Source organism: Uloborus diversus, chromosome 4 (genome assembly GCF_026930045.1).
Source record: "Uloborus diversus isolate 005 chromosome 4, Udiv.v.3.1, whole genome shotgun sequence".
Taxonomy (NCBI): domain Eukaryota; kingdom Metazoa; phylum Arthropoda; class Arachnida; order Araneae; family Uloboridae; genus Uloborus; species Uloborus diversus.
The window spans coordinates 103,703,778-103,731,485 of NC_072734.1; the positions used below are offsets into that span (position 1 = coordinate 103,703,778).

The 27,708-nt window shown below is 30.6% G+C and overlaps 1 protein-coding gene across 1 annotated transcript in view; it reads right to left on the minus strand.

Moving 5' to 3' along the window:
- Nucleotides 1-52: 52 nt before the first annotated feature.
- LOC129220742 (dynactin subunit 4-like) overlaps nucleotides 53-27,708 on the minus strand; it is a 38,294-nt gene continuing 10,638 nt past the window's right edge. The window contains 13 exon segments of the mRNA XM_054855170.1: nucleotides 53-1,153; nucleotides 4,878-4,950; nucleotides 6,462-6,559; nucleotides 13,613-13,708; nucleotides 15,183-15,237; nucleotides 15,382-15,455; nucleotides 15,630-15,739; nucleotides 16,470-16,576; nucleotides 19,235-19,296; nucleotides 19,696-19,797; nucleotides 21,522-21,565; nucleotides 27,477-27,546; nucleotides 27,549-27,657. Coding sequence (XP_054711145.1) covers nucleotides 1,019-1,153; nucleotides 4,878-4,950; nucleotides 6,462-6,559; nucleotides 13,613-13,708; nucleotides 15,183-15,237; nucleotides 15,382-15,455; nucleotides 15,630-15,739; nucleotides 16,470-16,576; nucleotides 19,235-19,296; nucleotides 19,696-19,797; nucleotides 21,522-21,565; nucleotides 27,477-27,546; nucleotides 27,549-27,657 — 1,135 coding nt within the window. The 3' untranslated portion in view covers nucleotides 53-1,018.

Here is a 27,708-nt window from a genome sequence, read left to right on the forward strand (position 1 = left end):
GCTTTTCCTAAACCAAATATTGATGAAGAAAACAGCACATGCAGCAAACAATTATGCAAAAACAAATTTAAAAAAAATATTATTCAATTCAATAGTATTTCATTGTTGAGTATGTATTTCTTTAACAATTAAATATTGTGTAAAGAATGCATATATATAATATAAATTACTCATTTTAAAACATGTTTGACCTGATAAAAAATAGTACAAGCTACTAATAGCATTACCACAAAGTACAAATTCAATTTTGTAATTTTTATTCATTACATATTTTAAAACCAGTTATTAAAAAGTTAATATCACGTAAATGCAACCCATTAAAAAAATACATTCAAATTTTGTTCACAAGATTATGGTCCAGGTTATTTTTATTTCTTTATTTTTTTGATGATGATGCACTTTTTACGCTAGTTTAACGCCAACTGCTACCACAACTAAATCTTTATTGCTACCTTTCTGCCCATGCTGTTGCTTAAAAAAATCTACATTACTTAATTTACAAGCCCTTTTATTGACTTAGCGGCAGTTATTAATTCCATAGTTCAAAATTATTTTCATCAGAGGAATATGATTTGCTGATTACATAATGATGTCACAGCAAAGCTGTTGTTTGTTGGTACAAAACGCTGTCAACAATGATAATATTATCACAGTTGGAGCAAAACAAGCATTCCAAATGCCTTCATTACACATGCATGTAAAATGAAAATAGTGACAAAACATTTTTTGCAACTGAAACTGTCCAAGTTAACCAGTTTTGACCACAATCACATGTTTTGCAAATCTTTGGACAAAAAATTTTTTTAATCGATTCCTTGATGAACTTATAAATTAGCTATTAAATTCATTATTAGCATTCCATTTTTATTCCCACAACAAAAATTAAAACTTCCTAGACATTTGAAAAAAAAAAAAAAATCTAAAAATGTTTAGTTATAAATTAATTCATTGCTAAATAAAGCATTGTAAATTTAATCACAGGGTTTTTTTTCTCTCATTGGATTAATAAACATTAACATCATGAATTTTCAGCAACTACTCCAAGTCGAAGTTTAAGAACATGATTAAGCCAAATCACTTGAGGTTCTGTTGGTTGTTGACCAGGTAAAGTTACAGCCATATTAATAAAGTCATGTTTCATTTGGAAAGTCACCTAAAATTCAGTTCAATATTCAATAAAATACATTCGTTACAAGAGCTAATACTTTTGAAAGGAAATAATGCACAAAAAGAATTAAAAGAAATATGATTATGTTTAAGTCAATAACAATTGACAAAAATTAATAACACAGTGAAAATCTTCACAGTTCATGCCTCTAAATCGGTTCATTTTGCAGCTATCAAGACAAAACGAAATCCTACATCATCAGAATGATGCCCTAGATATGATTTGCTTGCAAAATATTATTTAAATGGTGAGAAAGGTGAAGAAAAAAAAATAACAATTACAAACTGATAATAAGCATAAAATAAGAGTTTTAGTGCTGCAAAATTAGTAATAGGAGGACAGTCTCAGCTCTAATTTTTTTTTGTCTTGTGTATATATATATATATAGGTATAATATAGAACTACCTGTTGTAGAAATTTTAAGCTTGAGAACTTTGTCAATTTTTTTGCAAAAGTTTTCAAAAATGGCAAAAATTGCATTTTGGCAAAGTTTAAAGTTAAATATCTTAAAAGGGACCAAGTGAAAAATTAAGAACTTGGTACAGGTATAGTGCCTAGAAAGAGTAGTGTGCCGATCGACAGGGAAAAAGTGAGGTCAGATCTGAGGAAAAACCAGATGGCGCTGCGCTCGAGGTGTACGTTATGCTCCTCAATCAGACTCGTTTTAAATCAACGATTGCATGCTCATTTCGCAGTTTAAAAGCCCCGTTTTTCGAATTGAACTTATTTCTGCGCAAAAGACAAATTCTGTAATAAGTGCTATTTGTTACATGGGTGTTCATTTATTTTTTGAAGAATATAAAATTACCTTATGCTAATTTATCTTCAATGAAAATAGTAGACTATAAGGGGTCATTCATTAAATATGTAAGGGTCCCGAGGGGGAGGGGGGTAGGAAAAGCCTCTACGTACCTATGGGGGGGGGGCAAACTCATTCTTACGTAAATTTTCCAAGTCGGTATTTCTCATTAGAAATTGCGCAGTCAACAAGTGATTTGGCAGAGATTATGTTCCATTTGCGTATGGAAGGTAAGAAACGCGTTAGGATAAGATGTTTTTTTATCTGTTTTACAAAGAATGAATAGTGTAAAATATAATAAAAGAGTCGCATTATGTATGGCATGTTTTATTTTTAATTAATATTTTTGAAAAAAAATTAAAAAAAAATGTCGAAAAAACATTTAGTTTAGATTATAACTTTTCAGTAACTATTTCTTTATGCAAAAAGTTAAATTTAATAATGTCAATTTAATAACGATTCCAGTGATGTAACGATTCCAAGATTTGTTATTTTATCATTTTGAAAAACGAAATGGAATCTTACGTAAGAATAGGGGGAGGGGTGAAAAATCTTACGTACCCTTACATGGGGGGGGGAGGGGGATCAAAAATTGCCAAAATCATTATTACATAATTAATGAATGGCCCCTAAGTATTCAATAACTGTGCGTCTCTTATTTCTCTACTAATAATAAAGCTACGTGGTTATTTCAGTTTCATCTGCGGAAAGATCAAGTTTTATTTTTTTCAAACAGGGAACATTTTTTTTAACTGCATAATTCCTGATGGACCTATTCTTTGGTAATTTTTTAGTAAAGTATGTTGGCAGATTTGGGAAAATTGTCCGAATTGCCTCATCTTTCAAAAAAGGTTTTCCCCGAGGAATCAAAACTTCCTCACCATTCATAATATGCTTAAAATGCGTTTCAATAAAATGTTTTTCGAAATGCAGAGCACAAAATGAGCAATATTGATCAAAAACTTTAGCTAATCTGGGAATTAACGAGTTCCACTTTGATTTTTCTTCATCTGCTGGAAAAAGCGTAACTTTTTCCTTGCATGTTTTGTACCCACTTTTGCACCCTGGTATGAAACAAGATGAAGCTTTATTTCTTCCAATGTCCAACTTTGGTACCTCCATTAAAAGCCTTAAACGCTGTTTCATGAAATATTCACGAAATAAAGGTAAAAAAGAAAAACGCGGAACTAAATTGTAACAAAATCCCGCGTCTACTAATGTAAACACCGCGAAATTGAACGTACATCTCGACCGCACTGCCATCTAGCGGTTTTCATACAATTTGTCTTCAAGAATCGTGGGGGAAAAAGCGCCTGTCGGCACACTACTCTTTCTAGGCACTATAGTACAGGTAACACCTTTTTATAACATAAAAATATGATAACAATTTGATGACTGAGACTCAACTGGCACAGGAGTTATAGGGCGTTAAAGTTGTTCGAATATTGCATTTTCCCAAAGTTTAAAGTGAAATATTTCAAGAGGGACTGAGTGAAAGAAAATGAAATTAGCACAAGTAGAACCTTTTTTATGATATGAACCTATGATTACAATTTGGTGACTGAGATTCAACTGGTATCAGAGCTACAGTGCATCAAAGTTGGCCAAATATTGCATTACACATACACAAAGTTAAAAATTAATTCATAGAAAAGATCCACTTTCCAAATATTTAACAGCAACAACAGTTCCTCTTCTTTAATAAATTAAATTCATGCAATAGAAATATGCACAAAAAATAAGCAAATGAATAAATGAAATAAAATGGACAGGCATTGTAAAAAATATATATGCATAAGAGGTTTGATCCAAACATGAGGTTCCCATCAATCTTACAAATATACAGCACTGTCTCATTGAAATTTACATTGTTGAAGTTACGTCTCATTGAAGTTACATCTTTAACTGTGCATTATTGTTGGCAGTGACCTAACTTCTGTATCAAGTGTCACAGAATTCCACCCCCAACCCGTGGAGGAAGCGTCACTGCAACCAAGAACGGAGTGGTTTGTTGACAGTCATGTCCCACTATCCTTGCAGTCCGGAGCTCGAGTCTAGTGATTACCACTTCTTTCCTACTCGTAAGTTTAAGGAACACTTTGATTGCCAACGTTTCCGAAGCAACGACAAAGTCAAAAAAGGGTAAAACGCTTCCTCAGAGGGTTGGCGGTGGAGTTCTGTGCATAAAACTTGTATTTTACGCTAATTTTCAATTTGTAATTGTTATTTTTTTTTCTTCACCTTTCTCACAATTTAAATAATATTTTGCAAGCAAATCATATCTAGGGCATCATTCTGATGATGTGGGATTTCGTTTTTGCCTTGATAGCTGAAAAATTAGCCAAGTTAGAGGCATTTACGTAAAACTTGTTTTTGGTTCATAAACGACTACTAAGCAAACTTAAAATGGCGTGTTAAAAAAAGTATGAGCCTAAAAATTTTTTTTTCAACATTTTTGAACTCACTAAGTAGTGAGAAATAACTAGTAAAAAAATTAGGAAAATCAAAAATGTCGAGCAACACGGCCTAGGTGATTTTTACCGGATTGACCCAATATAATTTTGAGTACATATTATAAAACCAAGTATTTGAAGCAAAATTTTTACCTACATTTTTTTTTCTGGAAAATAAGAGCATGCAGAACTTGAACTGAGATGTAATAGTTATAAATCTTTAATTAAAAAAAAACAACCACATTATGTTTGGCGGGGGGGGGGGGGGGGGGGATGTTGAATCATTTACAGGGGCAAAAAACTTTTAAGTTACATACAATTTTAAGTCACATTTTAAAGTAGATTTATCACACAGAAAAATGATATTTTTTAGATTGAAAAACAACATTGAAACTTTAAACATAACAGTTAGGTGAACAAGTTGGGAGAAATTATGGCTTAATAAACAATAACTTACCAAAACATTTTTTGATGTAGGTGTCACACTAAATATAAAACCTAGTTTATTTGATTTGCGAAAAGTCACAACACTAGAAATAGAAAAAAAAAATCATAAGGATTGCTGAAAATTGCTATAACAAATACATAAAAAGGTAGCTCTGTTCACTGTACACTTAATTATTAGTTTTCTTTACATTTATAACTTAATTCTTGGGTCACAAATAAGAGATACACATTTACAAGACATTATAAAATAGACCTGAGTAAAATTAAGAATGGTTTTCCTTTCCTTTTCAATCCACTGAGACATTTGTCTCAGAAAATAATATTGCCAAGAAAAAAGGTAAATATTATTTTCAAATGCTGTTTTGAATTGTAAATAAACAATTAAAAAATCAAATCTTATCATCAAAAAATTCTTATTAATAAACTGCAAGCATTCATAGATGGGCATTAATGGAGTTGTTTCCTTCAGTCAAAAGTAGTATTTTTTGTCACTGAAATTGATAGCATAAGAAAAAAAAATAACATAGACCCAGAAAATACTTTCATTTTCCCAACAGTTACTTTTTAATTATTTTTTTAAAATGTCCGATTTTTCAAACAAGGGGCAGTCTTGATCACATTACAAATGATGCTCTTTGGTGCATCTTTCTACCATGTTTCCACGTTAAGATAATCAAGAAGCAAATTAAAATTGCACTCTACACTTGCTATCAACCATATCGTTGCCAATACACGTGAGTAAAGATGTGAATTAAATATTTTGCTCTGTGAATGGCAACACTGAATAGCATTTCATCATTTGTGATGTCATTGGCAGAAGCATAAATAATGAAAGCTCAGCGATTTAAGTAATTTTTTAAAAATATTAAACTTATAAACAAATTATTTAAAAAATGGTCCGATTCTATGTTTTTAAGCATGTTCTTTCAGAAAAAAACATTTTTAAAATTTTGGAAAACGACTCCATTCAGCAAAGATATTTGTGAAAATTCTTTGGCTTTGAATGAAAATACCAGTGGATTTTTTTAAATAATAAAAAATAATTTTAATCACAGTTTAAGCTCAATTCCATAGATGAATGCCAGAAATGCTGAGTTTTATAAAACATAAACTTGTCCAAAATTTGTGAGGAAAGAATCAACTAAAGCATACATGTTGTAAGAGTTTTTTGTTGTTTCTATACAATCAAAAGTAAAATAACAGTAAAAATTACATTTTATCAATTCAACTTCTGAAAAAAAGAAGGAAAATAAAGAAGTTTCACTCTTTGAAAACTTGTGCAAGTTTGTACATTTTCCTAATTAACATGAAATTAGATCAAATCAGAGATATCATAGATTAGGGAAAAACAAAATATTTGAAGAGAGATCAAGAACCATATAAAAAAAATAGGGAGAATTCTGTTTCTAATGGAAAAAAAAAATCAAAACTGAGTAACAAACACAGAACCTTGCAACCACATCTCCACAGAACATTTAAAACTTGCAGTGTATTAGAAGCCAATACATCACACGAGCAGACTGCATAAAATGTAAACATAGTGCAATTATGTTTAACTACAAGAATTTGTAATAAATAATTAAAATCAAATTACTTTGGATCATCCTTAAAATTAGCAGTGTCATTTGAATCATCAAATTCCGCTGTATCATCTCGAGGAGCCAGAACTAATTCACAAGGAGGAACTTTAACCTAAAACATGAAGACTATTTTTGAAAAATTTTAAAATAAAACAGGATAAAAAAGATAGTAGGATTCAAAAGAGTGCAAAAAAGGATATATATATATATATATATATATATATATATATATATATATATATATATATACAATTAAGCAAACAGAATTACAAATATTAAACAAATTATAAATACCAAATGATGATAAAAAGGAAAAATGCAAACAGCTATTAAGTAGGAATAGAAAAAGAGTGAATCCAGAGCTCATCAGCCGTGGAGGATTCATTAATTATGGTCAAAAGACCAAAATTTTAACTATAAACTAGAAGAGAATGCTTAAGCTCCAGTACATGTAATATAGAGTAACAATGGGCAAACGCACCACTTGTTAAGCTAAAAACAATAAACTAGAGCTCAAACCTAAAACTAAAAGCAGGGGGTTTCGCCTCGACTAATTAGGAAAACAAGTTCCGATAATTAACCTTCCACAGGTAATGAGGGTAACTTTTGAAAGCAACATCATCTTGTTTATCTTATTAAATGTCTTTCCTGAAATCTATGTTATATTGGACAAACTAGGAATGCTCTAAATATTCGTATCAACAATCACAGACATGATATACTTTCGTTTAAAAACAAAGAAGACAAAGAACTTCAGCATTTTCAATTTCACAGTTTTGATAAAATTTCTATTTCAATTCTAGGTTTTGAACACTCTTTGGAAAAGAGACTTTCACTAGAATCTCATTTTATTCTTCGTTTCAAATCTATTTTCCCCTATGGGTTAAATTCCTCCCTTGATAATAAATTATATACAGCATACCATAACTCTTCTAAAAATCTTTGTATTTATTCTTTGTTTAGATTTGGAAATAATACAAGTACTTCTCGGTTTAATAGAGGATCAGGAAAATCCCCTCCTCGTTTCTGCATTTTTTCGCCCTTTGAAATTCTTAATAAGCTTGAAAATTCTTTTTGTCATTCTTATGACACTGAATATGTTAGGAAATTTCTTTTTGGTCTTAAACAAAAATTTCTAAAAAAACTTAAAAATTTCCTTCCGAACTACCTTTTTAAAAATTCACACTTTGAATTTCTTTGTTATGATCTTCTGATCTACAAAGTTGGTTATACGCAACAACATCAAACTTACTACTGCACCTTTAGTTTTTTAAAAAATCATTCGACTATTTAAACTTTTCTAAACTACACAGTAAACTTTTGGATTTTTTTCCCATCAAGGATCTACAAATTGTCTTCAGCTACAAATTTAATCCTCCTTTCTCAAAAAATATTCTAAACTATCAAGAAGTTGCAAAAAATTTTGAAAAATATTTGAATTTTGATTGTAATTGTGCTAATTTCTCTAATTCCATCTTTTTCAACTCTGATTTTGGTCATATTCTGACCGGTGATTTGAATTTTTTACAAAACAAAAAACTCATTAAACTTTTTAGTTTGGGTACTAAATATCGGCCTAATTTTCGTATTAATTTCCTAAAAGCTTTTAATAAGCTTACATTTGAACTTGAATATTTTTTAAGAAAAATCTCCTATTGTTTTAATGTTCCACTCAGTGCATTTCTTGAATATAGACACCACTTTTTAATTGAACTGAAATCACGTTTACGTGATATTGCTAACACTGAATCTTCATACTTCCATCTTTCTGCTGATGAAAATAATGCCATCAATAATTTTAAAAAAGCTTTTGTCTTTACAGTTGTTGATAAAGCAAGTTCTAATTACTCTATCTGCTGCAAAAAATTATATGCTAATATTTTGAAAAATGAACTCGAAAAAACCACCACTTATGTTTCCTCCAAACTTAATGAATCCTCCATCATCAAAAAATTTGCTGCTGCTTACAAACTTTTTAAATTGCCACGTCCTGATTCTGTTAACTTACCTTACTTATATGCAATTCCAAAATTTCATAAAACACCTGTTGGATTTCGATTTATTTGCTCTGCCACCAACACCATTGGAAAAAATCTGAGTGTAAAGCTTAAACAATTTCTCAAAAAAATTCTTGAACAACTTAAACTTCAACAAATGAATTGGTTCTGGATTGTTAATAATAGTGTTGAAGTCATCAATTTACTTAATATGCTTGATATAAACCACTTAGAAACTTTTGATTTTGAAAACCTCTTCACCAATATCCCACTCGTTGAACTTTTTTCCTCTGTTTCAGAACTTTTTAATTCAGTCAAGGATTCCCTTGATTTTAATGAATTGTTTTTTATTGGTCTTTTTAAATTTTGTATTTTCAATAATTTTTTCAAAAATGGTAATTCTTGTTTTCTTCAAATTAATGGCATAGCAATGGGAGCTAATTTTAGCTCTACATTAGCCAACCTTTTTCTTTTATATTATGAACGAAAATACTTAATTGACAATCCTTCCTCTACACCTCTTTGTTGTAGATACATTGATGACCTTTTGTGTATTAATTTTCCTAATTTTTCTGAACGCAGCAAAACTATTTATCATAGTTCATTAACGCTCAAAAAGACCAATTCTAATCATAATAGCTTTAATTTCTTGGATATCAACATACAAATTGACTCAAATTGTTCCACTACAATCTATGATAAAAGACGTGAATTCAATTTCGCAGTTAACAGTTTACAAAATTTCTCCTCCTGCCTTAGTAAAAAGGTTTTTATTGGCATTATTGTTTCGCAAGCTATCAGAATTAAAAGAATTTGCAACACCATTTTTGCATTTAAGCAAGAAATTTCAGTACTCAAAAACTTACTTTTTCATAATAACTTCCCTAAAAATCTAGTTGAAAACATCTGCTTAAGTATAGCCTTCGATGAACATTTCGCTTCTTTTGAAACTGTTTAACTGTGTAAATGTATGATACAACCGTGACAAACCATTTTTTTATGAATCACTGTAGTGGATAAAACTTTTACACATGCGAAACAGGTGACCTGGTACGTCTTTGGATTGTTTTTTGGACATGGTTTTTATATTTTTAATGTTTTGTTGACGAATGGATAGCCTTTTTATCATGCTGAACAATGGACTGGATATGTTTACTTGGATTTCAAGGTAAGACAATTTTGTTATTGGCAGGTACTGTCCCGTGGAAGGCTAATTATCGGAACTTGTTTTCCTAATTAGTCGACGCGAAACCCCCTGCTTTTAGTTTTAGGTTTGAGCTCTAGTTTATTGTTTTTAGCTTAACAAGTGGTGCGTTTGCCCATTGTTACTCTATATTATATGTACTGGAGCTTAAGCATTCTCTTCTAGTTTATAGTTAAAATTTTGGTCTTTTGACCATAATTAATGAATCCTCCACGGCTGATGAGCTCTGGATTCACTCTTTTTCTATTCCTACTTAATAGCTGTTTGCATTTTTCCTTTTTATCATCATTTGGTATTTATAATTTGTTTAATATTTGTAATTCTGTTTGCTTAATTTTATATTTACTTGGCTTTTTAGTTTTGCTGCGATGCGCATCTATGGGCTCTTGGTGTCGTCTTTTCAATATATTTCACTTTTATTATTATTTTATCTTGTATGTAATTAATTTTTGTGCTGCTTTGTGCCTTCTAATTTACATACTAGGTGTTTGCTTTGTTTCTATGCTGTTCTTTTAATTTTCGGGTTTCGTCGATTCCTCGATTCCACGATGTACAGTCTTGCTGCTATAAATTGTCTTACCGCACCTACTTTCTTTACTATGGGCTTATGTACAAATAATCGTTGTAAAATTTGATCTTTGGCTGACACTGAAGCTAGTGTTCATTTTGAGGGTAACTTTTGAAAGCAACATCATCTTGTTTATCTTATTAAATGTCTTTCCTGAAATCTATGTTATATTGGACAAACTAGGAATGCTCTAAATATTCGTATCAACAATCACAGACACGATATACTTTCGTTTAAAAACAAAGAAGACAAAGAACTTCAGCATTTTCAATTTCACAGTTTTGATAAAATTTCTATTTCAATTCTAGGTTTTGAACACTCTTTGGAAAAGAGACTTTCACTAGAATCTCATTTTATTCTTCGTTTCAAATCTATTTTCCCCTATGGGTTAAATTCCTCCCTTGATAATAAATTATATACAGCATACCATAACTCTTCTAAAAATCTTTGTATTTATTCTTTGTTTAGATTTGGAAATAATACAAGTACTTCTCGGTTTAATAGAGGATCAGGAAAATCCCCTCCTCGTTTCTGCATTTTTTCGCCCTTTGAAATTCTTAATAAGCTTGAAAATTCTTTTTGTCATTCTTATGACACTGAATATGTTAGGAAATTTCTTTTTGGTCTTAAACAAAAATTTCTAAAAAAACTTAAAAATTTCCTTCCGAACTACCTTTTTAAAAATTCACACTTTGAATTTCTTTGTTATGATCTTCTGATCTACAAAGTTGGTTATACGCAACAACATCAAACTTACTACTGCACCTTTAGTTTTTTACAAAAATCATTCGACTATTTAAACTTTTCTAAACTACACAGTAAACTTTTGGATTTTTTTCCCATCAAGGATCTACAAATTGTCTTCAGCTACAAATTCCATCCTCCTTTCTCAAAAAATATTCTAAACTATCAAGAAGTTGCAAAAAATTTTGAAAAATATTTGAATTTTGATTGTAATTGTGCTAATTTCTCTAATTCCATCTTCTTCAACTCTGATTTTGGTCATATTCTGACCGGTGATTTGAATTTTTTACAAAACAAAAAACTCATTAAACTTTTTAGTTTGGGTACTAAATATCGGCCTAATTTTCGTATTAATTTCCTAAAAGCTTTTAATAAGCTTACATTTGAACTTGAATATTTTTTAAGAAAAATCTCCTATTGTTTTAATGTTCCACTCAATGCATTTCTTGAATATAGACACCACTTTTTAATTGAACTGAAATCACGTTTACGTGATATTGCTAACACTGAATCTTCATACTTCCATCTTTCTGCTGATGAAAATAATGCCATCAATAATTTTAAAAAAGCTTTTGTCTTTACAGTTGTTGATAAAGCAAGTTCTAATTACTCTATCTGCTGCAAAAAATTATATGCTAATATTTTGAAAAATGAACTTGAAAAAACCACCACTTATGTTTCCTCCAAACTTAATGAATCCTCCATCATCAAAAAATTTGCTGCTGCTTACAAACTTTTTAAATTGCCACGTCCTGATTCTGTTAACTTACCTTACTTATATGCAATTCCAAAATTTCATAAAACACCTGTTGGATTTCGATTTATTTGCTCTGCCACCAACACCATTGGAAAAAATCTGAGTGTAAAGCTTGAACAATTTCTCAAAAAAATTCTTGAACAACTTAAACTTCAACAAATGAATTGGTTCTGGATTGTTAATAATAGTGTTGAAGTCATCAATTTACTTAATATGCTTGATATAAACCACTTAGAAACTTTTGATTTTGAAAACCTCTTCACCAATATCCCACTCGTTGAACTTTTTTCCTCTGTTTCAGAACTTTTTAATTCAGTCAAGGATTCCCTTGATTTTAATGAATTGTTTTTTATTGGTCTTTTTAAATTTTGTATTTTCAATAATTTTTTCAAAAATGGTAATTCTTGTTTTCTTCAAATTAATGGCATAGCAATGGGAGCTAATTTTAGCTCTACATTAGCCAACCTTTTTCTTTTATATTATGAACGAAAATACTTAATTGACAATCCTTCCTCTACACCTCTTTGTTGCAGATACATTGATGACCTTTTGTGTATTAATTTTCCTAATTTTTCTGAACTCAGCAAAACTATTTATCATAGTTCATTAACGCTCAAAAAGACCAATTCTAATCATAATAGCTTTAATTTCTTGGATATCAACATACAAATTGACTCAAATTGTTCCACTACAATCTATGATAAAAGACGTGAATTCAATTTCGCAGTTAACAGTTTACAAAATTTCTCCTCCTGCCTTAGTAAAAAGGTTTTTATTGGCATTATTGTTTCGCAAGCTATCAGAATTAAAAGAATTTGCAACACCATTTTTGCATTTAAGCAAGAAATTTCAGTACTCAAAAACTTACTTTTTCATAATAACTTCCCTAAAAATCTAGTTGAAAACATCTGCTTAAGTATAGCCTTCGATGAACATTTCGCTTCTTTTGAAACTGTTTAACTGTGTAAATGTATGATACAACCGTGACAAACCATTTTTTTATGAATCACTGTAGTGGATAAAACTTTTACACGTGCGAAACAGGTGACCTGGTACGTCTTTGGATTGTTTTTTGGACATGGTTTTTATATTTTTAATGTTTTGTTGACGAATGGATAGCCTTTTTATCATGCTGAACAATGGACTGGATATGTTTACTTGGATTTCAAGGTAAGACAATTTTGTTATTGGCAGGTACTGTCCCGTGGAAGGCTAATTATCGGAACTTGTTTTCCTAATTAGTCGAGGCGAAACCCCCTGCTTTTAGTTTTAGGTTTGAGCTCTAGTTTATTGTTTTTAGCTTAACAAGTGGTGCGTTTGCCCATTGTTACTCTATATTACATGTACTGGAGCTTAAGCATTCTCTTCTAGTTTATAGTTAAAATTTTGGTCTTTTGACCATAATTAATGAATCCTCCACGGCTGATGAGCTCTGGATTCACTCTTTTTCTATTCCTACTTAATAGCTGTTTGCATTTTTCCTTTTTATCATCATTTGGTATTTATAATTTGTTTAATATTTGTAATTCTGTTTGCTTAATTTTATATTTACTTGGCTTTTTAGTTTTGCTGCGATGCGCATCTATGGGCTCTTGGTGTGGTCTTTTCAATATATTTCACTTTTATTATTATTTTATATATATATATATATATATAGATTATATAAATAGAAGATTCTTTATGCAGCTATGTTATTCAAAAATTAAAATCTGACAGCAAATGAAACAATATGCAGCATTTTACTGACAATTTAGGCTTTTTTTAAATGACTTCTTAATTTTAAACACATGTTAGCACAACATTTTAAATCATTTTCTATTTACCCTCTTGTATTTTACTGAAACAAATGAGCTTTTACAATTCAAAATAATTATAATAATTTGTACACATCATACCTCAGAGAACAAATCATCAGTAGTCTCAACATTTTCAAAGGTGATGTGGGCAGGTTGTGGTGTAGGATTGATTAGAACCAGTTCCACTCGACATGGCTAGAAAATACACATTTACAAATATATAAATAACAATATATAATCAACATATTTCATAGGTCATATAACATATGAGGCACAACCAACACTATCTCTCCAGGTAGCACTAATATACCAGCATTAAGTATATTAGTGCTACATGCAAAGCTTTGCACGAGGTGCTTTTGTATGCACACAGGAAACTTTTTTTTAAATACGAATAGCAATATTTTTTGAGGCCTACACATAGAAAAGAAAAAGGGTAAATGACTAGTTAAGGCACTTAACCATTAATGGACAGGCTTGTCTTGTATTGTCAGCATGAATTTTGTAGTAATCAATATTCTAGGAACACCATCAGTGTATTCTCCAAATAACATCTTTCAAGAACACATCACATTTTTTGCAAACACAAGTCAGATTAATTATGATAGTGCTTCCCAGTCACCACTAGTGAAATTCTTTAGTATTTAAGTTTTTGAAGGAGTTCTTACTGAAGAATTTAACATTGCTGCTTAAAAACAGGTTGCAGTTTCATTGGAACATACTCATTTCTTAGTTTTTTTTTTTTTCTATCACATAGATACATTTTTGCTGTTAATAACTCATCTCCATATCTACAATTTTATGAGTAAAATGTGTTTAAAATTGTAATCTAAAAAACAACAAAACTAAATTTTGGTGAAAAAACTCTTTGATGTGCACATTTGCATATTTAAAACTAATTTCGGGCAATAATTTTATGAAAATCAGTCAGAAAACCTAGGCTCTACTTGAGTGATAAATATAAAAAGATACACAATATAAAACCTGGGCTCGTGTGCTAAGCAAGTGCCATAAGCCACAAAAAAAAAAAAAAAAAAAGCACACCTCACGTCCATGCCATATTAGGAATATAAAATTATTTTAATTCATAAACTTTCTTTTCACTCCTTTATATGCACACACTACGCATGAACATTTGGCCACTATTATTACAAAAAAATGATGTATTTGAGTTGTGTGTGCATAATGTATTCTCATACATTATGCACACTAACACTAACTAATATAAATAATCATTAATGCAGACATGGCACACTTAATACAACACTGCCGCAAGTCAAAAATTGTCAATTTGAGTTATATACATGTCCTGGTGCATTTATTAGTTCTATTAAAATGCAAAACAGCCACAAACGAAAAAAAAAGAAAATTTTTTTAAACACCTTTTGATTTTGTGTTGTACTATGTGTGCAACATTTTTTCAAACAATTTTTGCAAAAGTTTTATTCAGGCATGCAAAAAGTATGAGATTTTTCAAACCCCGACACAAATGTACATAAAAGCATTTGGCTTTTGCATCAGCCAAGACAGATTGGTATCTATTGATATTTTAGTAAAGTGAAATTCATAGACATTTATAAAATGATTAAGGGTGAAGGGATTTGACAAACAATCAACAAATAAAGAAATAAGATAAGTTACATACAGAGTAGTATTGAAAGAAACTTACTTTATTCATGTATAGTTTTGACACATTTTTTATCCTCAGTTCAGGAATATGGTAGCTAAAAAATAATAATTATAAAACTCAGAAAAGTTAATAAATACATGGGCAATAAACACAATTCAAACTATAGACGAAAAATAAACTTAAGTAATAAACTTAAACATAAACTTAAAATAAGTTTTGATAGGGGAAAAAAACTTACAATGCAGCTAGCTGTATTTTAAACTTAATTGATGATGGATTAAACTCAGGCTTACTTAAGTTATGCTCACACACCTATAGCAAAGGAAACATTGAATATTTTTTAAGGCATAACTAAGAATTGATAGACATAAAGAAATATTCGAATTTTTTAAATGTATTTAGGCCTAATAATATTTAAAAAATAAATAAATGAAAGCTGAAATAATTTAAGAATAAAATGACAATGAACACATAATTTCAATCTACCTTGCAACGTTGTGATCTCTTGATATGCAAATATTTATTTTGAGGTAACAACTCTGAAATATATGTAGGTTGAAACTGTGGTTGAAAGAGCCTTTGTTTCAATGTACAAACTAAAAAAAAGGTAATGTATGAAAGAAAAGTACATAAATAACACAACTAAACTTCAAAAGAACAAATGAAGAACATATATTCAATATCAGGTAAAATACAACTTGTTTAATAAGACGTAAGTTACTGTCCCGAAGAAGAAATTTTCGGAAGCTTGACCCCTCCCCCCCTCCATAAAACTCTTTAAATATGCATACAAAAATTGATTTAAAAAAAAACATTTTAAGAGGTTTTCTTCCTTTCTTTTTTTTTAACATTCTTTTTAGTTTTAGAATGTTGCCAGACGAAAATTTTCAAAAACAACAACACAAAATTTTTGGAAATGTTGGAAATTTCGGATCACAAACACACTTGACCGGCAGCCTGGTTACGACAATCGAAGACTACAGTTTTGTCCTTGTTATGGGCTCATTGGGCTGGGATAGTTGATAACCCAGCTGAAGACAGAAGTCTTCTCATGAAATATGAGATTAATAGTAGCTAAAAATTACTTAGCACACCAGTGAGAGTTCGCAAACAATAGTGCGACACAACTTGAAAAATGAAAGCAAAACACTTTTGGTAATAAACAGTAAGTAATAACCTTTAAGTCAAACTTATATAACTTAAAAATAACAATAATACAGGGATGCATGTATGATATCACTCTAGCAGCATTAGAAAATAGAACACAACTTTCATCATTGGATTAGTAACAATAATAAAGATATAAATAATTTTATGAGAACATACCTGTGGCTAAATTAAGAGGTTCTGTTAAGTACTTTTCAGGCAAAGGTGGAACATCTGTTGTTGCTTCTGGTATTATTAACTGTTCTGAGCTTTCAGGTTCACCTTTGCTGCACAAAAAGAGACAGAAGAATCTTAATGTATGTTACTAGTGGTCAAAATTTTTATGATTAGTCATTACTGGTAACTAATGAAATAAGTTAAAATTGTTTAAGTAATCTTATTTCTTGAAACTTAAAGTCATTGTAGTGATTTATTAGTATATTAAACTCCCTCCCAGTTTCTCTAATTAAGAGTAATCATAAACCAGTTTAGAGTAAACTTAGATAAAGTGGAGGGAATAGAACAAACTCTATTTATTAAGCATACAAAATATCCATGATTTAAGAAACCAATTAGAAAATTTAAGACAAATTTATCGTTATCATTTTTAAGGGTCAACCCAAAACAAAATTACTAAGCCTTTATTTTTCTACTTTAATTTTATTTCTTAATTACTATTATTTTTTAAATCTCACTTACTTAATGTTATGTGGATTTTGGGTACAATGACATTTATGATCAGTCTTTCTTAATTGTTTCAATCTAAAGGTTAAAAAATCAACATGGATAAATAAATTTCAGGGACTGCGTTAAGCATTCGCCACTGCGCCAAATGCGATAAAATCGTAAATTCGTCAAAAAAAAAAAAAAAAAATTAATTTGGCAAATTTGTTGAAGAACAGAAAACTCCAAAATTTCCATAGAAAAATGTATCTTCCTGCCTTATCCTCAAAAGATTGTTAAAAATTAAGTTATACTTCATTATCTGATTAAATAATTCTATAAACAAAAATACATTAAAATCAGTTAAAGTTAGTCTTTGGCTAAGACTTGATAACACTTTTAAAATTTGGCTAATTTACTGGCTAACAATTCGAAATCCTTAGCCCGGCCTCTGAATTTCTCCAATTTCATTAAGATTTTACCTTTTCTGAGTCATTAACCGGCTTTTGAGTTTTAATAGCTAATTCATTCCATTTTTTATTGGTGAAAAATTGTTTGTAGTTAGAAGACTGCTTCATCGTTATACCTGTCAGTTTACGTATTTCCAAAATATATTTAGTTTGAAATATATAATATATGTACAGAAACAATGTTTAGATGTAATGTAGAACAATGTAATAAGACAATGTCATCATAATTCACTATCATGAAAGCGGAACATAGGAATATATGTTTAGTTTCTTTTATAATTCTAATTTAGCATTCATAATTGCGGGACATAGACTATTCCACGAGAGCGTACAGTGATGGTGCATCAAAGGCACTGGGAGAAATGCCACATGAGTCCTAGCCAAGAGAGCAAGAGGAGCAGCAAAGGACAGCAACGTCGGAAGTGGTGTGTTGCGGCAACCAAGCTATTAAAATGTCTGTAAACAGCGAACTGAAAATAAGTTTCTTAAATCTTAATTAAAAGCGATCAATTTCGTTGGAGTCACTGAGTCACCTTCATGATGTTATTGAAACAAGCCCACATTATTTCATGTGGAACTCAGCAATTTTAACTCAGCAGTTGAAGTATAACTTAATGAACATGGGGGCAGGGGGAATGATATGTACTCGAAACTATTCTTTCACAATGACTACAGTGCAGAACCTTTTATCCAGGAACCAAAAAACCGAGAAACCAGAAAACCGGCAATTTGTTACCGATTTTTCCGCCTTTTTTTTTAAATATGCATTTTTGCCAATTTTTGAAAAACTAATATATTTACATATATATATATATATATATATATATATTTTTTTTTTTTTTGAAATACCTAAAAGAATATGAACGGTTACTTAATAAATACCATATTACTCACATATAACTCGGGAAAATGTTTACGAAAACAAACTTCAAAGGGTTATCATCCTTTACGAGGAGCAAAATTTCCGTAATATTTTCTTGAATTAAAAAGTACACTCGTAAGTCTGAAATTTTCGTGTTTAATTGCAACTGAAAACTAAAGAAATGAATATTGTCGTATTCTAATGCAATATTTTATTTAATGGCCTTTAATTAAAGCTGTTTAGAGTGTAAGTGACATCGCAAAAGTGCAGGAAACGCCGGAAACCAGATTCGCAAATTTTCTACATAGTGATTGTGGAACGATCTGCAAGAACTCACAAATCAAATTTCTATTGATATTAACTTAATGCAAACGCAGTAAGAATCAAAAACTACCGTAATTGCAAACAGAAAATCTTTACAAATAATTAAATAAAAAAAAAGAAAAAAACGCGTTCATAAAAACAAATTCTTTTATAAACTACAGTAAAAAAAAAAATTGCACATTTACGTTCAGATTTTATTCTTGCCCTTCTCTTCATTTTCTTTCGTTTTGAAACATCGAAAAGTGGTGGGAGTTTTTCTTTTCCAAACTGAATGTGAGGGTCTAAGGTTTTATGAATAACTTATATTTTTTGGTATTTAAATTATTCTCTCACTAGTAGTTTTTAATATTTCGATATTTAAGAGCATTTCTGAACTATTTTCTTCTTATTTTAATCTGTATTACTATTTATTGCTTAGTAATTTAAACTTTATTTTTTTTTTTAAATCGGCCAATAGCCCTTTTTAGCGATCCAGAAAACCGAGAAATTCAGATACCCGGGATAGCGATGGTCCCAAACTTCCTGGATAATTGGTTCTCTACTGTATAAACAAACTTCAATATGAAACACAATTGAAACTGGTACAGATAAAATTAAAAAGTTTAAAGGAATTAAAGATTGCAAACCTTAGAGCCATAGGTGTTCCAGCCAATTTTCTCACGACAGCAGCAGACATGCCATATTTATCCTAGGAAGAGTATTATTATTAAGATTATTTAAATGAAAATCATTTTATTCAGTATTAATCCATTAAAAAGCATGACATTTCACTTCACTCTTGTAAAAGTAATTTTGCAGAAAATTCTGCAATTAAGATCAGGACCAGATTAAGGCATGGGCACATGGGGCATTGGCCCAGGGTACCAAATTTGCAGCTCAAGTTTAAAAAATGGAGTATACTTTGATATTGCACTATTGCAAGGCGTAAAATATCTTTATATATACTAAATGTAAAAAAAAAGTATCTTTAAAACTTTAAATATGGGGGGGGGGCACAAAAAAGTTCGTGCCCAGTGTCTTCAAGTATCATAGTCGGGCCTTGATTAAGATAAATAACTATGAACTGAGTAAACATATTTATACTTACAGAAATATGCAGATAACTACATCTCTGACTAATCTTCTTTTTCTCTTTTTCAAGTTTTTCTTTTTGAGCAAGCAAACGATAAAATTCCATTAGTTGCGAGATCTTTAAACAAAATGAAAAACAGAAATGTATTACACACACACATATTTTTGTTCATATGCATAACATCCATAAAACATTTTTATAAGAAAAGCTTACACTATTAAAAACTAATTTATGAATATACTGAATGTGAGCAAGTTTTTAATGGGTAATACTTTGCACTAAAAATGTGTAATAACCTGTGCAGAAAAAAAAACTTTCTTGGCTTTACAACATCCAAAGACGGCAGTATCATCCTTTTTTTAAGCTAATTGGTCTGAAGCTCAAGTGATTTACAGCTAATATCCTTTCTCCAATCATTAGCGGGACAAAATTTAAATTAAGACAACCAGCGAGAATCTGCAAACCTGGTGTGGCTCATCTCGAGCTATGGCTGGACTACAAGCATTTGCCAACAATCTGGTTACAACATCCAAAAATTGCAGTTTTTTCATTGTTTTGAGTTCCTCTATATGGGTTAGCTATAATCAAGCTGGAGGCAAATGTCCATCAAGTTGAAGTTTAAATTACCTTCCCACTAGTTGCTAAAATTAATTTGGTGAAAGTCCTGGATAGGGGCAATAATTAACAGCTTTTTACTTTCTTGGCTTTACTTAGCAATTGTCAAAGATCTCTTTCAACATTTTTTGCAACGTAAAATACTATTAGTACACTTCTATCCGAGTACATTGTTTACTCAGAGAATAGCAGAGAATAGTAAACTTCATTTTTCTCCAAATGAATTTTCGAAATCACAGCAGCTGTTTACATTGGTTACAAAACTTAGGCAACAAATAATCTCTACTAGAAAGTATTGCAAAATAGAATTACTGCAGAATTACATATCAAGACTCTGAAAATGCATGTCATTATTTGGAAGAACAGACTGGATAATTTCCAAGCATATAATGTCCTCACAAAAAAGTGTACTAAGATCAATTAAGGCAATGAGAAGCAAAGGGATGTAAGTGGCAAAATTAAAAATTTGGAGATGACCAGTACACATGGTAGGTGAACCCCTCTTCTGTCTTGGGGCAAGAGATGGTACTAGTAGCCCAGGTAGCTGCTGCTGTACAGCATGATTTAGAAAAAAATTTCAATGAAAGCATAACTAGGAGCTAATCTTAAATTGTGTTTTACTCAAAACGTGAAAATGTCTACTTGCATCCCTTTGCTTCTCACTACCTCAATTCTCGGCTTCACATGAGGGTCCAAAAATATTCAACAAGCCAGAAAGATTTTTTCTGCATAGGTTTTTGTAGCTGATTTTTATTCCTAGTCTTGATCCAATGTTTCATTCATAGACACACGACAGACAACATGCATTTTGAAATTAAAGGTATGTAAAATAAAATCTAAAAATCAAGCCAGATCATTATTATTAGTTTAGTTAAGACTTAAAATGAATTTCCTCAATCAATTTAAGTAAAAATGAATCTGTAATTAGAAATCAAACAATTGCTCAATCTTGAACTACAGTTCATAGAAATAAAACATTGGTTTCAGATTTTTTTTGTAATTTGTTCAATGTAAAAATTTACTTAATCTTGAACTACAGTTCGCAGAAAAAAACATTGGTATTAGATTTTTTAAAATTTGAATTATGTAAAAAAAATATTGACATGCACATTTTTTTAAAAACGTGAACTTTCATGCAAAAGTACACAGTAAAAAGAAAATTATGTTTTCAAGAAAATAATTTACTTATATAATAGTATTATTAGACAGAATAAATATAACAATACCCGATTGCTGTGAGGATTTTCTGCTTCTTGCCAACCTCCACTAGCTGGGAGTAAAAAAAAAAACATTATGAAAAACACAAATATAACTATTGTACTTTGTACATAATTATCTATACTATCATAAAGAGAGAGAGCGAATTTTTGTATGGTTATATGTTTGAGGTCATCTCCGGCACCAATGCAATTATTTAAAAAATTCTTTGAATACATGAAAGGTGCATTCTCACCGAGTGACATAGGCAATAAATTATGCACATATGTATTTATACTAATTTTTTAAACCAATAGTTTGTCTTTGCTACAGGTTTATGTTTCGAACTGTTTTATTCTTATAAAAGTAAAAACAGACACTGATTGTACTGCATTTGCAATAAAAAGAATGGCAGAAGGTTCTCTTCGAGCTGAATGCTGAGGGGTGGAAACATGTGAGAGTGAAAAAAAATCACGATGTCAGCATAAGAACTGCTAAAAGCTTTACATGTATTTGAGGTTGCAGAGGATAAGGTGTACAGCATTCTATTTACTTTGGACATTGCAAAACATTTAGAGCCACCGAATGTTGATGCTTCAAAATTTATCCAAATGAATTATAACTGAGATTGATGCACCAGGCAAATTAGTTTTTGAATTCAAGTAGTGCAGATAGACAATATTAATCCGTGTTTCTAAACGCTGTAATTTTGCATGGGTTTGGGGCTATCCTTTACGGTTTTTCATACATACTAAAATCAAAATGAAAAATATCTGCTAAGGAATACACTTAAGTATATTTAGCTGAGAAAATTCTCAACTCAAAGAGTAATTGCACATAGTAATGTATATTTAAAGTTAAGAGTTAAAACAATGATGAACAAAGAACATTCAATAGAAAAGAAATTGAAAAAGATGAAAATAAGAAACAAAAATTATTGGAGAAATATTCATGATGACCCCACTTAAGCATTTAAAAGAATATAATTAAATAATATAGCTTACAAATCTATCATCAGAAAATATCAGAAAGAAATTGCCAAAAAAAAAAAAGTAGAGGCATGTGAAAAAAGCAATTTTTCGGAAGAAAATGAGTAAAAGAGGTTGAAATTCATCCCAGGGTTGAAAATGACTCACTTCTAAGTGAGAATATACAATATTAATCCTACTAGTCAATCGGAATTCTGAACGCGTGCAGATATACTTCAGTCCTGATTAAAGTCGTCTCCTTTTAGGAGCCCTTTACAATCTTGGTATCTTAAGAATTATAAGAGTTTGTTTATGTGTTAGTGGTAAGCATTACTAGTCTTTTATTACAAGTAAGTAACAGAAAAATACCTAGAGAAGAACATCTCATCAAAATATATGAGTTAGGAAATGCTCTTCAAGTGATTTAATCCTCAATGTATATCTTGAAACCAAGGCTCTTTGTCGAAAAAAATTACACGTGGATGTGTGAGAGGACAACAGTTAACGGTGTGCATCATCCATTCTGTTATTTGTATTCTGTATTATGTTATTTGTATTCCGTATTTTGTAACTGTTTTCTAAATTCTCTATTCTGTTACTTTGGAATTAAATAAAAAAGGTTGCAACTTCCCGAGGGTCCCTAATCTGGGTAAGTCACTACTGTGATAGGAACAGGGGACCCTCGGGTGTGATGTAATGTGATTCATCCATGTGAATTCCTAAATTCCCTCAACTCCTCCGGATTTCTCCTCATTCTTTTAAAATTCAAGGCGATGTGCAAATAATTTTATAGCGCAACTTTAATTTGCCTAATCTATGTAGTGGATAAAATCACTATGGAAAATATGATTTAGAGTATTGTTCTTACATCATCAGCAGATCAGTTGGCCCATATTCCTTGCATCCCCATGGTCCCTTCACACCGTATTTAGTCACTTATAAATCCATCTCGTTTATAAGTCGACCCCCCCTACTTTTAGGAGAAAAATCAAAAACCTGCATATAAGTCGAGTCCCTATTTTTGGAAAAAAATTAGAGTGTTTTGCCGCTAATTTTAAATTTAAACATTATAAAAAGGAGGAAAATGTAATGAACATGTTTATGTTAAAAAACGCTTGATTTTTATTCTTTTGTACCAAAAGGGTTCACTTTTGCAATCGCAATTTTTGTAAAAGGTTCGATTTTGCTGGTACAATTTTTTTTACTGGATGCTTTTATTTTGATTTTATATCAATGAAATTTTATGCTGTAGTCATATTATATTATTTTTTAAAAAAAATTGCGACTGCCTGGAAATTTGCGAATACGTCGATCCCGGTACTTTTCTCGTAGTCGTCCGTCTACTGAAATTATTTATTCTTTATTTCACAGTCAGACTATGTAAAATTATAGCAGAATGTTTAAGTATTTATTTCTTTAGCATCTGCTGAAAAGAGGTGGAATAAAATCAGGAAAATGTTCATGTTTTTGAGTGTTTTTTTCTTTGAAAAAAATCAGGGAAAATTTTCAGAAATTCTAACCCGCGTATAAGTTGACACGCATTTAATTATATGATCTATGATCAATTTTTAACAAAATTATATGTAAAGTTTTAATAAAATATTAAAAACTTAATTTTTTAAAAATTAAAAACCAAAAAGTCCCAGAAAATTCACCACACAAAAGTCTTTGTACACTTAAAAAAATATCTATATATTATTGAATATTCTAACTTTTTATTAAGTTATTATTTAGTAGAATATCATTCAACATCCAAAACAGCTTTTGAACACCTGCGAATAGATTTCAATTTTTTTTGAGCAATTTCTGAATAAGTATTCAACCAGACTTCAAGGCTTACTGTTTCTAGCGCTCTTTTCGTTTCAAAGCTATATTTTCGTAATCTAGCCTCTAGGTATATCTATATATGTTACATCAAGTTCAAATCTGGAGATTGAGCGGATATTTTCTAAGCTTTAGGAGAATTTTCGAGGCACTAGAGGCAAAAGTGGAAAAACCGTGTTCATCTTATCGTTATCTCGATAAGGTACACAGTTGTTTCCGATAACCAAATTTTTTGCTAAGAAATTAAAATTGTTTTTAAAATATTTAAATGAACAGCACACAAGAACACTTTCACCTGATTAACTGATCAATTAAGTTCTTAAGATTAAGTTCCTCATTTTTCTTTTACTTATAATTATTTTACAATTCAACCAAAAATGTTGAATTTCTTTTCATCTGTAGGTAAAACATTATTCCAAAATGTTTTGAGCTTATTTATTATTGATTTTGACACGAAAAGAATAAGCTTTCTGTTTTTTGCACCAACAAGAAAATTTCTGCAGGAAGAGGTCCCATTTAATCCAGCTAATCAGAAAACTTGGAGAACAATTTTTGGTGACAATTAAGTGCAAAAATTTTTCATTAAATTCTGCAGAAACTTTTACAGTACTCAAATGTTTATTTTTCATAAATTTTTTTAACTGTAAATCTCCGATCATGCTTTGTTAACTTTGCCAGTTGACCTTTTCTTACCTTGTTTGCGATCCAATTCTTTTCTTCAAAGCATTTTATCAAGCACTTTACTATTGATGTAATAAATTAGCTAATTTAGAGACATTTCAAACCAATTTACTGCTACTGTGGGGGGAAAAATCAAATTTCGAATGTTGTTTGTTGTTTTTTTATGAATACCAGCCATTTTAAAGTAATAAGCAGAATATTAGGGAATAAATAAACAAAAAATAATGTCAAATGACTTTTAAGGGTCAACACAATGCAAAAATAGTACAAATACAAAATATGATAATTTTAATCATGAATTTATTCAAAAATATTTGAGTGTACAATGACTTTTGTGGCGCGTTATCTCCGTCTCTTTGTTTTTTGACCCATTTAAAAAAAAAGATCTGTCAATATTTTAGAAAAACTACTGGGTTTTATTCAGGAATGACATAGGAATGATGTGAAAAAATATTGGACTTTATATTCGAATTTAGTTTTATGTTATTTTGGTTTTACTACAAAATTTCAAAGTGTACAAACACTTTTGGGGGGCCACTGCAGCTTTTTTTTAAAACCCAAACAAGGTCGGGACTGGCCGCTAGTTACATTATGAAAACAAGGTAAGTCAAAAATAGAATTTTTTGAAAACGTAACACAATATGCAAAAAATACAACAAATATACAATTATTTAGAAAAAAAAAAACAACAACAATTATTTTGATAAATATAACAATTTATGCTTAAATTTAATAAAATAAGCACTGAATTTAGTAATTTTAAATGAAATATTTAAAAGAAAAATTAAATTCTAGTACTTTTTTTCTTTACTAGCATAGATGATGAAAACAGTAAAAATTATACAACTGACACAATCCAGCATATTCTGATTTATGACATCTTACTTGGTATTTTTAGAACTAACCTTTACATTAACTTTTAAAAATGTCTATAATTTTCGTTTTCGGCATTGAAGTTTGCTTGGGAAGATCAGTAAACACAAAATGGAAAAGTGTTGAAATATTCAAACAATACTTATCGTTTTTATACGTCCTTCTGCGCGAAAGTTTTTATATTTTGACGGATTAGCTTGTTTTGAGATGTGCAGAGTCCATTTTGACCTTTTTTGGAAAATGTCTGTTTGCATTTCAGTCTATATGCATGAGCAGATTTTTATGGATGCTCCAGTGCAAAATCTACTGCATGAAATCAAACGAGTTTGATACATACATGTGCTCCTATGTGAATTGGTGCCCATTAGTTTTCACGGCCAATTCCCCAAAAGGGGGTGGAGCGATCCAACGTTTTTTCTGTCATGCATGACCTCAGGAAATAACGGGAGGAATCACACAAAAATTGGTCCATATATAAACCTTAGAGGATACAGATGCTGATTCCATTTTGGTGCCTATGTCTCAAAAGAGGGTTGTGCAATCGAACATATTTTCTCGTCAGTTGTGACTACTATATGTCAAGAAGTAATGAACAAATTAAAACAAAAAATGGTCCACAGGTTTCAATGGGTGCAAAAGTTACCTAATATTGACGTCATTAACTCTAAGAGGGTTGGTGCAATCAAAAATTCCCTTTTGCTCATTACGACAGCTACATCTCAATAAGTAATGCTAGGATTTAGAGGAAATTTGGAATAAAAGTAAATCAATCCGAAAACAAGTGTTGATTGAATTTTGGTTTTACTCACTCCAAAAGATGCTGATTTCAATCATCTTTTACATGAGTTGCTCAGCTTTTCAACTTAATTAAATCACCAATGTGAAAGATAAATCACATGAAAATGTTTTCATACTGTGACATGAACCTCTCTTCTTAACAACATCAAAGATCGCCTAAAAGCTTCGTATTTAGGTTTTCGATTTTGAAAAATTTTCAGCGGAGAGTCTCAGTACACCCCTACCCTAACATCATCAAAGAGTGTCAACAAATTGAGTGTTTGGAACATCAATTTCAAAGCATTAGGAGGGAGAAGCAAATTGATTCGAAAAAATCAATTGAGGACAGACTGAGAGATCTATTACCTGCTCCTAACGTCAGCAAAGATGGTCAACAATTGTATTTTTTAGGTATCAATTTCAAAAAATTTACAAGCTCTCCAAATTTTTTCTTCTTTTAACATCACTCCCCCCCCCCCCGAAAGGTAATCTAAAACTGCTTCAGAGCTGCAGTTTCGAAAATTATCTGGAGAAAACTATTGGATCCCTTGTTTCTATGTCCTCATATATTCAAGTAATGATTAAACTTCTTTAAACCAGAAGATTTATCAGCTTTTTCTCTCTCTTTCTCTATATATATATATCGAGAGCGAGATGGAGTTGACTATTGAAGAATCAACACTAAGTCCCCCATGTGGGAAAAATAATTTCATTTTTACAGTACAACCCCCCCCCCCCCCCCCACCCAAAAAAAAAAAAAAAAAAAGCTTAATTCAGGTAACGGAAATTCAGATAACGGCACTAGTTTTAAGGACGAGCAAGATAATTTGCAAAACGGAAAATGTAGTGTAAATGTCTCACCTGTTGGTTGGTCAGGAATTCCAACATCTCTAGAAATCCAACGACAGAATCCACAAACTAAGTAATACACACCTTTTTAGGAATAGTTTTTGTAGAATCTTCTGGATTAGGTACTTGTATACTTGTTGCACGAGTTGATAATGTATGCATACAACTTGGGCAGTCAAAACAATTTGAACACCTAAACACGAGAGTAGCATTTTAACTTTAGGTTGCCACCTTAAATGGGGAT